Raw genomic sequence first — 11010 nt, 5'->3', positions numbered from 1 at the left:
CCTTGCTGGAGGGTCAGTCCAAAGACAGCGCTGATGCCAACTTCACCACTCCTCTGCATCTGGCTGCAAAGAATGGACACAAGGACATTATCAAGTACGGCTTCTTATCTTATTGCGAGACCCCTGTTTAATCCAATCCAGGATGCACTTAGCCTCGGGTAAAAAGCACAGTGAATGTCACACTCAGGCTAACATGTCTCAGCAGACCAGCTCAAGAGGACAGTGGCACCGGCTGAGAAACTGGAGTTTCCTGTGAGTTACCCATGTGTTTCTGGCTGCACAGTCCCTCCATTAACAGAAAGGGAAGTGGGAACGGGCTATGTATGCCTGTTCCACCACATGATCATGGCTGGGCTTTCATCTCAACTGTGTTGCTAAGAGACTCCTGGAGGCTTCTAGTTCTTTGTACAAACCACTGATTGAGAATCAGTGGCCTAGAAATTGCTCTTATTTTTCAAAGGCATTAAATGCACCACAAAAGGATGTTTCAGCAGGTTTCTTATTGATCACAAATTTAAAAAATGATAGCTTAGGAACAGCATTATCACTTTATCTGCCAGGACAGAGTGTGTTCTTTTCATTTAGTACTTTGAAAGATCTCGCAGCTGCTCAATCTCATACAGTCATAAAGTCAGTGGAAAGTACAGTACAGAAACAGGCCCTTCAGTCCATCTAGTCAATGCCAAGACGTTTAAACTGCCTACTCCCATTGACCTGCACCAGGACCATACACCTCCATATCTCTACCATCTATGTACTTATACCAATGTCTCTTGAATGTTGAAATTGAGCTCTCATGCACCACTTGTTCTGGCAGTTCGTTCCACACTCTCATGACCCTCTGAGTGAAGAAGTTTCACCTCATGTTCCCCTTAAACTTTTCATCTTTCACCCTTAACCTATGCCCTCTGGTTATAGTCCCATTCAAGCTCGGTAGAAAAATCCTAACTGTACCCCTCAATTTTGTATAAAGTCTCTTCTCAATCTTCTACGTCCCAATCGGTAAAGTCCCAACCTGTTCAATATTTCCTTATAACTTAGGTCCTGCAGACCCGGCAGCATCCTTGTAAATTTTCTCTGCACACTTTCAACCTTATTTGCATCTTTCCTGTAGGTAAGTGACCAAAACTACATGCAGTACTCCGAATTTGGCCTCGCTAACGACTTAAACAACTCCAACATAATACCCCAAATACTGTACTCTGTACTTTGATAATGAAGGCCAATTTGGCAAAAGCTTTCTTTATGCCCATATCCACCTTTGACATCACTTTCAATGAATTATGGATCTGTGTTCCCAGATCCCTTTGTTCTACCACAGAGGGCGGAAAAAGGGGAGGAGGGGTGGCATTACTGGTCAGGGATACTATTACAGCTACAGAAAGGGTGGGTAATGTAGCAGGATCCTCTTTTGAGTCAATATGGGTGGAAGTCAGGAACAGGAAGGGAGCAGTTACTCTGTTGGGGGTATTCTATAGGCCCCCTGGTAGCAGCAGAGATACAGAGGAGCAGATTGGGAGGCGGATTTTGGAAAGGTGCAAAAGTAACAGGGTTGTTATCATGGGTGACTTTAACTTCACTAATATTGATTGGCACCTGATTAGTTCCAAGGGTTTAGATGGGGCAGAGTTTGTTAAGTGTGTCCAGGACGGATTTCTGTCACAGTCTGTGGACAGGCCGACCGGGGGAAATGCCATACTAGATCTAGTACCAGGTAATGAACCGGGTCAGGTCACAGATCTCTCAGTGGGTGAGCATCTAGGGGACAGTGACCACCGCTCCCTGGCCTTTAGCATTATCATAGAAAAGGATAAAATCAGAGAAGACAGGAAAATTTTTAATTGGGGAAAGGCAAATTATGAGGCTATAAGGCTAGAACTTGCGGGTGTGAATTGGGATGATGTTTTTGCAGGGAAATGTACTATGGACATGTGGTTGATGTTTAGAGATTTCTTGCGGGATGTTAGGGATAAATTTGTCCTGGTGAGGAAGATAAAGAATGGTAGGGTGAAGGAACCATGGGTGACAAGTGAGGTGGAAAATCTAGTCAGGTGGAAGAAGGCAGCATACATGAGGTTTAGGAAGCAAGGATCAGATGGGTCTATTGAGGGATATAGGGAAGCAAGAAATGAGCTTAAGAAGGGGCTGAGAAGAGCAAGAAGTGGGGCATGAGAAGGCCTTGGCGAGTAGGGTAAAGGGAAACCCCAAGGCATTCTTCAATTATGTGAAGAAGAAAAGGATGACAGGAGTGAAGGTAGGACCAATTAGAGATAAAGGTGGGAAGATGTGCCTGGAGGCTGTGGAAGTGAGCGAGGTCCTCAATGAATACTTCTCTTCGGTATTCACCAATGAGAGGGAACTTGATGGTGAGGACAATATGAGTGAGGTTGATGTTCTGAGCATGTTGATATTAAGGGAGAGGAGGTGTTGGAGTTGTTAAAATACATTAGGACAGATAAGTCCCTGGGGCCTGACGGAATATTCCCCAGGCTGCTCCATGAGGCAAGAGAAGAGATTGCTGAGCCTCTGGCTAGGATCTTTATGTCCTCGTTGTCTACGGGAATGGTACCGGAGGATTGGAGGGAGGCGAATGTTGTCTCCTTGTTCAAAAAAGGTAGTAGGGATAGTCCGGGTAATTATTGACCAGTGAGCCTTACGTCTGTGGTGGGAAAGCTGTTGGAAAAGATTCTTAGAGATAGGATATATGGGCATTTAGAGAGTCATGGTCTGATCAGGGACAGTCAGCATGGCTTTGTGAAGGGCAGATCGTGTCTAACAAGCCTGATAGAGTTCTTTGAGGAGGTGACCAGGCATATAGATGAGGGTAGTGCAGTGGATGTGATCTATATGGATTTTAGTAAGGCATTTGACAAGGTTCCACATGGTAGGCTTATTCAGAAAGTTAGAAGGCATGGGATCCAGGGAAGTTTGGCCAGGTGGATTCAGAATTGGCTTGCCTGCAGAAGGCAGAGGGTGATGGTGGAGGGAGTACATTCAGATTAGAGGGTTGTGACTAGTGGTGTCCCACAAGGATCGGTTCTGGGACCTCTACTTTTCGTGATTTTTATTAACGACCTGGATGTGGGGGTAGAAGGGTGGGTTGGCAAGTTTGCTGATGACACAAAGGTTGGTGGTGTTGTGGATAGTGTAGAGGATTGTCAAAGATTGCAGAGAGACATTGATAGGATGCAGAAGTGGACTGAGAAGTGGCGGATGGAGTTCAACCCGGAGAAGTGTGAGGTGGTACACTTTGGAAGGACAAACTCCAAGGCAGAGTACAAAGTAAATGGCAGGATACTTGGTAGTGTGGAGGAGCAGAGGGATCTTGAGTATATGTCCACAGGTCCCTAAAAGTTGCCTCACAGGTAGATAGGGTAGTTAAGAAAGCTTATGGGGTGTTAGCTTTCATAAGTCGACGGATCGAGTTTAAGAGTTGCAATGTAATGATGCAGCTCTATAAAACTCTGGTTAGGCCACACTTGGAGTACTGTGTCCATTTCTGGTCATCTCATTATAGGAAGGATGTGGAAGCATTGGAAAGGGTGCAGAGGAGATTTACCAGGATGCTGCCTGGTTTAGAGAGTATGGATTACGATCAGAAATTAAGGGAGCTGGGGCTTTACTCTTTGGAGAGAAGGAGGATGAGAGGAGACATGATAGAGGTGTACAAGATATTAAGAGGAGTAGATAGAGTGGACAGCCAGCGCCTCTTCCCTAGGGCACCACTGCTCAATACAAGAGGACATGGCTTTAAGGTAAGGGGTGGGAAGTTCAAGGGGGATATTAGAGGAAGGTTTTTTACTCAGAGAGTGGTTGGTGCGTGGAATGCACTGCTTGAGTCAGTGGTGGAGGCAGATACACTAGTGAAGTTTAAGAGACTACTAGACAGGTATATGGAGGAATTTAAGTGAGGGCTTATATGGGAGGCAGGGTTTGAGGGTCGGCACAACTTTGTGGGCCGAAGGGCCTGTACTGTGCTGTACTATTCTATGTTCTATGTCAATGCCCTACCTTTGACTGTGTAAGGCCTACCCTGGCTAGTCCTACAGAAGTGCAACACCTTGCACTTGTCTGCATTAAACTTCATTTGCCATTTGTTCCAGCTGGTCCAGATCCCACTGCAAGCTCTAATCATCTTCCTCACTGTCCATTGGTAGTAATGGGAGACAAGGAAATGGCGAACGAACTGAATAAGTATTTTGCATCATTCTTCACTGGAAGACACTAGCAGTATGTTAAAAGTTCCAGGTGTCAGGGTTATGAAGTGTGTGAAGTTACCATAACTATAGAAAAGTTTCTTGAGAAACTGAAAGGTCTGAAGGTAGATAAGTCACCTGGACCAGATAGTCTACACCCCAGGGCTCTGAAAGGGGTGGATGAAGAGATTGTGGAGGCATTAGATCTTCAAGAATCACCAGCATTCTGGAATGGTTCTGGAAGACTGGAAAATTGCAAATGTCACTCCACTCTTTAAGAAGGGAGAGAGGCAGAAGAAAGGAAATTATAGGCCTGTTAATCTGACCTCAGTAGTTGGGAAAATGTTGGAGTTGATTGTTAAGGATGTGTTTTTGGGGTACTTGGAGGCATATGATAAAATGGGCTGTAGGAAGCATGGTTTCCTCAAGGGAAAATCTTGCCTGACAAATCTGCTGGAATTCTTTGAAGAAATAACAAGCAGGATAGACAGCAGAATAGTGAGGTAAGGCCAGGTAAGTTCCTTTAATTAATTTAATTAACTTAGGAGTAGGTAATGGAGGCAGCAGTTAGGGCAGTCGAGTGCTCCGTATGCAGTATGTGGGAAGTCAAGGACAGCACAATTGTCCCTGATGACTACACCTGTAAAAGATGCATTCAGCTGCAGCTCCTGACAAACTGAGTTAGGGAACTGGAGCTGGACGAACTTCGGATCATTCATGAGGCAGAGGCAGAAATGGACAGGAGTTTCAGGGAGACAGTCACCCCTAAGAATCAGGAGGCAGGTAGCTGGGTGACTGTCAGGAGAGGGAAGGGGAGTAGACAGAAAGAGCAGAGCACCCCTGTGGCTGTTCCCATCAACAATAAGTATACCGTTATGGATACTGTTGGTGGGGACGACCTACCACGGACAAGTTGTAGTTGTTGCATCTCTGGCACCGAGACTGGACCCTCAGCTCAGAAAGGAAGGAGGGAAAAGAGGAGAGTAGTAGTGATAGGGGGTTCGATAGTTAGGGGGACAGATAAGAGGTTCTGTGGGAGAGATCGAGAATCCCGGATGGTCTGTTGCCTCCCTGGTGCCAGGGTCCGCGATATCTTGGATCGAGTTCTCAGTATTCTCAGGAGGGAGGTTGAGCAGCCAGATGTGGTGGTCCATGTAGGGACCAATGACGTGGACAGGAAGGAAGAGCAAAGAGAGTTTAGGGAGTTAGGTGCAAAGTTGAAGGACAGGACCTCCAGGGTTGCAATCTCAGGATTGCTCCCCGTGCCACGTGCTAGTGAGGCTAGAAATAGGAAGATGATGCAGCTAAATACGTGGCTAAGGAGTTAGCGCAGGAGGGAGGGCTTCATGTTTCTGGACAATTGGGCTTTGTTCAAAGGAAGGTGGGACCTGTTCCGACTGGACGGTTTGCACCTCAACTGGAGGGGGACCAACATCCTTGCGGGTAAGTTTGCTAGTGCTGCTCCGGGGAGTTTAAACTAGATTTGCAGGGGGAGGGGAACCAGAGTGTTAGAGCAGATAGTGAGGTGGAGGAGGATAAAGGTCATGCGAGGACTGCATGTACAGACAGAAATCAGAGGTTTGTATGTGATACAAATGTTCTCAGGTGCATCTATTTCAATGCAAGGAATATTGTAGGTAAGGCAGGTAAGCTTAGGGCGTAGATTGGCACGTGGGATTACGACATTATTGCTATTAGTGAGACTTGGTTACAGGAGGGGCAGGACTGGCAGCTTAATGTTCCAGGGTTCCGTTGTTTCAGACGTGATCGTGGGAGAGGGATGAAAGAGGGAGCATTACTAGTCAGGGAAAATATCACAGCTGTGCGTAGACAGGACAGCCCGGAGGGCTTGTCTATAGATGCCATATGGGTGGAGCTGAGGAACGGGAAAGGTGTGCCACTCTAATAGGGTTGTATTATAGACCACCCAATAGTCAGAGAGAATTGGAAGAGCAAATCTGTAGAGAGATAGCAGACCAGAAAATGTAAGAAACAGAAAATTGTAATAATAGGGGGTTTTAACTTTCCACATATTGACTGTGGAAGGGCTAGATGGCTTGGAGTTTGTCAAATGTGTCCAGGAAAGTTTTTTAAATCAATGTATAGAGGTACCACGAGAGAGGATGCAAATCTTGATCTCCTATTAGGGAACCAGACAGGTCAGTGACAGAGGTATGTGTAGGCAAACATTTTGGGTCCAGTGACCATAATGTCATTAGTTTCAAGTTAATTATGGATAAGGATAGTTCCGGTCCTTGAGTTGAGGTTCTAAATTGGAGAAGGGCCAATTTTGTGGAAATGAGAAAGGACCTAGGAAGAGTGGATTGGGATGAGTTGTTTTCTGGCAAGGATGTGTTCAGTAAGTGGAAGGCCTCAAAGGCGAAATTTTGAGAGTGCAGAGTTTGCATATTCCTGCCAGGATTAAAGGCAAAGTTGACAGGCATAGGGAACCTTGGTTTTCAAGGGATATTGGCGATCTGGTTAAGAAAAAGAGAGAGCAGGTATAGGCAACAAGGAACAAATGAGGTACTTGAAGAGCGTAGAAAATGTAATAAAATACTAAAGAAGGAAATCAGGAAGTTAAAAAGAAGACATGAGTTTGCTTTGGCAGATAATGTGACGGTAAACCCGAAGGGTTTCTACAAGTATATTAAGAGTAAAAGGACAGTAAGGGACAAAATTGGTCCCCTAGAAGATCAGAGTGGTCATCTATGTGTGGAGCCGCATGAGATGGGGCAGATGTTAAACAGTTTTTTTGCATCAGTATTTACTCAAGAAACTGGCATAGTGCATATGGAAGGAAGGGAAACAAGCAGTAGTGTCATGGAACATATAGAGATGAAAGAGGAGGAGGTGCTTGCTGCCTTACAGTGAATAAAGGTAGATAAATCCCCCGGGCCTGACATGATATTTCCTTGGACATTGGGAGAGACTAGTGTAGAAATTGCAGGGGCCCTGGCAGAAACATCTAAAATGTCCTTAGCTACGGGTGCGGTGCCGGAGGATTGGAGGGTACCTCATGTTGTTCTGTTGTTTTAAAAAAGGCTCCAAAAGTAAACCAGGTAGTTATAGGCCCGTGAGCCTGACATCAGTAGTAGGTAAATTATTGGAAGGTGTTCTGAGAGATCGGATATAAAATTATTTGGACAGCCAAGGGCTAATTAAGGATAGTCAGCATGGCTTTGTGCGTGGTAGATCGTGTTTAACGAATCTTCTAGAGTTTTTCGAGGAGGTTACCAAGAAAGTAGATGAAGGAAAGGCTGTGGATGTTGTCTACATGGACTTTAGTGGGCCTTTGACAAGGTCCCACATGGGAGGTCAGTTCAGAAGGTTCAGACCTAGGTATCCATGGAGAGGTTATAAACTGGATTTGATATTGGCTATGTTGGCGAAGACAGAGAGTGGTAGTGGATGATTGCTTCTCAGACTGGAGGCCTGTGACTAGTGGTGCGCCTCAGGGATCTGTGTTGGGACCATTGTTGTTTATTGTCTATATCAATGATCTAGATGATAATGTGGTAAATTAGATCAGCAAGTTTGCTGATGACACTAAGATTGGAGGCGTTGTGGACAGCGAGGAAGGCTTTCAAAACCTGCAGAGGGATCTGGACCAACTGGAAAAATGGGCCAGAAAATGGCAGATAGAATTTAATGCAGACAAGTGTGAGGTAACACACACAAAATGCTGGTGGAACGCAGCAGACCAGACAGCATCCATAGGAAGAAGCACAGTCAATGTTTCGGGCTGAGACCCTTCATCAGGACTAACTGAAAGAAGAGATAGTAAGAGGTTTGAAAGTGGGAGGGGGAGGGGGAGATCTGAAATGATAGGAGAAGACAGGAGGGGGAGGGATGGAGCTAAGAGCTGGAAAGTTGATTGGCAAAAGGGATACAAGGCTGGAGAAGGGAGAGGATCATGGGACAGGAGGCCTAGGGAGAAAGAAATGGGGAGGGGAGCGCCAGAGGAAGATGGAGAGCGGGCAAGGAGTTATTGTGAGAGGGACAGAGAGAGAGAAAAAGGAAAAAATAAAGAAAGAAAGAAAGGAAGGATGGGGTAAGAAGGGGAGGAGGGGCATTAATGGAAGTTGGAGCAGTCAGTGTTCATGCGATCAGGTTGGAGGCTACCCAGACGGAATATAAGGTGTTGTTCCTCCAACCTGAGTGTGGCTTCATCTTGACAGTAGAGGAGGCCATGGATAGACATATCAGAATGGGAATGGGACGTGGAATTAAAATGTGTGGCCACTGGGAGATCCTGCCTTCTCTGGCGGACAAAGCGGAGGTGTTCAGTGAAACGGTATCACAGTGTGAGGTGTTGCATTTTGGAAGGACAAATCAAGGTAGGACATACACAGTAAATGGTGGGGCACTGAGGACTGCGGAGGAACAAAGGGATCTGGGAGTTCAGATACATAATTCCCTGAAAGTGGCGTCACAGGTAGGCAGGGTTGTAAAGAAGGCTTTTGGCATCCTGGCATTCATAAATCAAAGTATTGAGTATAGGAGTTGGGATGTTATGGTGAGGTTGTATAAGACATTGGTAGGCCAAATTTGGAGTATTTTGTGCAGTTCTGGTCACCTAACTATAGAAAGGATATCAGTAAGATTGAAAGAGTGTAGAGAAGATTTACTAGGATGTTGCCGGGTCTTCAGGAGTTGAGTTACAGGGAAAGATTGAACAGGTTAGGACTTTATTCCTTGGAGAGTAAAAGAATGAGGGGGGATTTGATAGAGGTTTACAAAATTATGAGAGGGTATAGACAGAGTAAATACGAGTAGGCTCTTTCCACTGAGATTAGGAGAGATAAATATGAGAGGACATGGCTTTAGGGTGAAAAGGGAAATGTTTAGGGGGAACATTAGGAGGAACTTCTTAACTCAGAGAGTGATGGGAGTGTGGAACGAGCTGCCATCTGACGTGGTAAATGCGGGCTCACTCATAAGTTTTAAGAGTAAATTGGATAGATATGTGGATGGAAGAGGTCTGGAGGGTTATGGACTGGGTGCAGGTCAATGGGACTAGCGGAATAAAGTTTTGGCACAGACTAGAAGGGCCGAATAGCCTGTTTTCTGTGCTGTAGTGTTCTATGGTTCTAATAGATGGTGTGTACTTGGATTTTCAGCAGGCCTTTAACAAGATGCCACACAGGAGGTTGCTTAACAAGCTAAGAGCCCATGGTATTACAGGAGAGATTCTAGCTTGGATAAAGGAGTGGCTGATTGGCAGGAGACAAAGAGTGGGAATGAAGAGAGCCTTTTCTGGTTGGCTGCCAGTGACTAGTGGTGTTCCACAGGGATCTGTGCTAGGACTGATTCTTTTTACATTATATGTTAATAATTTAGATGATGGAATTGATGGCTTTGTTGCAAAGTTTGCAGATGATATGAAGATAAGTGGAGGAGCGGTAGTTTTGAGGAAGTAGAGAGGCGAGAGAAGGACTTAGACAGATTAGGAGAAGGGGCAAATAAATGGCCGATGGAAGACAGTCTCAGGAAGTGTATAGTCATGCACTTTGGTAGAAGAAATGAAAGGATTGATTGTTTTCTAAATGGAGAGAATATACAAAAACTGAGGCGCGGAGGGAGTTGGGAGTCCGTGTGTAGGATTCCCTAGAGGTTAATTTGCAGCCTGTGTCTGTGGTAAGGAAGGCAAATGGGATGTTCCATTCATTTCAAAAGGACTAGAATAGAAAAGCAAGGATGTAACGTTGAGACCTTATAAAGCACTGGTGAGGCCTCACTTGGAGTATTGTGAGCCTCTCATCTTAGAGAGGATGTGCTGAAACTGGAGAGGGTTCAAAGGTTCACAAAAATGATAACTGGTTTGAACGGCTTGTCATAAGAAGAGCGTTTGATGGCTCTGGGCCTGTATTCACTGGAAATTAGAAGAATGAGGGGTGACCTCATTGAAACCATCGAATGGTGAAAGGCCTTGATGGCCGGATATGGAAAGGATGTTTCCTATGGTGGGGAAGTCTAAGACCAGAGGGCACAGCCTCAGAATAGAGGGCCGCCCTTTTAGAACGGAGATGAGGAATTTCTTTAGCTAGAGAGTGAATCTGTGGAATTCTTTGCCACAGGCAGCTGTGGAGGTCAGGTCTGTATGTATATTTAAGGCAGAAGTTGATAGATTTTTGATTGGTCAGGGCATGTAGGGGCACGGGAAGAAGGCAGGAGATTGGGGCTGAGGGGAAAAATGGATCAGCCATGATGAAAATGCCAGAGCAGATTCAATGGGCCAAATAGCTTAATGCTGCTCCTATATTTTATGGTCTTATTACACCCCCATTATTGGTGTTGTTGCAAATTTGCTGATCCAGTTAACCAGATTATCATCCTCATCTTATATATGAGAGACAACTATCTGCTACCATTTTCTGGCTTCTCCCACAAAGCCAATGTCTATTGAAATGAATGCACCTTCCAATGACATGTGACAGAGAGTTCCTAGCCAGTCGGAGAGATCTGTATGAGGTGGTGGAGAACAGTAGTTGCAGTAGGTCGTCATAAAGATCCTCCAGGCTTGAACCAGTGACTCCTGGGGGAACGTTGTCTCAGGGCTATGTCTCTGCATGAACTACCGGGACATAAGGGTGACATTGAATGCCTGCCCCTTGAAGGAACTTGTGTTGGCAGCCTGGCGTAGGAAGGTTGGTGCTGTTGCAAGGCAGGAGTGAGCAGCGCAGGGAGCAAGCAGAGTGTGGTAGAGCACAAAGCGTTCCTTGAAGATGTGGCGGAACCGAGCAGTGGGAGGAGGTGTGATCAGGGTAGCCTGTGGGGGTCAGTGGGTTTGTGATAGATGTCAGTGGATCTG

At 45.6% G+C, this 11010-nt stretch overlaps 1 protein-coding gene across 6 annotated transcripts in view; it reads left to right on the top strand.

Moving 5' to 3' along the window:
- The window catches only part of LOC140187341 (caskin-2-like), a 303949-nt gene that overhangs the window by 241488 nt on the left and 51451 nt on the right, over positions 1-11010 (top strand). For all 6 annotated transcript variants that reach the window (XM_072242539.1, XM_072242537.1, XM_072242538.1 and 3 more), the window contains one exon: positions 1-94. This exon is cut by the window's left edge and continues 37 nt beyond it. In XM_072242539.1, coding sequence (XP_072098640.1) covers positions 1-94 — 94 coding nt within the window. The remainder of the gene's footprint in view (positions 95-11010) is intronic.

The sequence above is a fragment of the Mobula birostris genome, chromosome 24 (assembly GCF_030028105.1).
Source record: "Mobula birostris isolate sMobBir1 chromosome 24, sMobBir1.hap1, whole genome shotgun sequence".
NCBI lineage: Eukaryota > Metazoa > Chordata > Chondrichthyes > Myliobatiformes > Myliobatidae > Mobula > Mobula birostris.
Note: the sequence above shows the minus strand (reverse complement) of the source record. Positions and strands in the feature narration are given on the sequence as shown.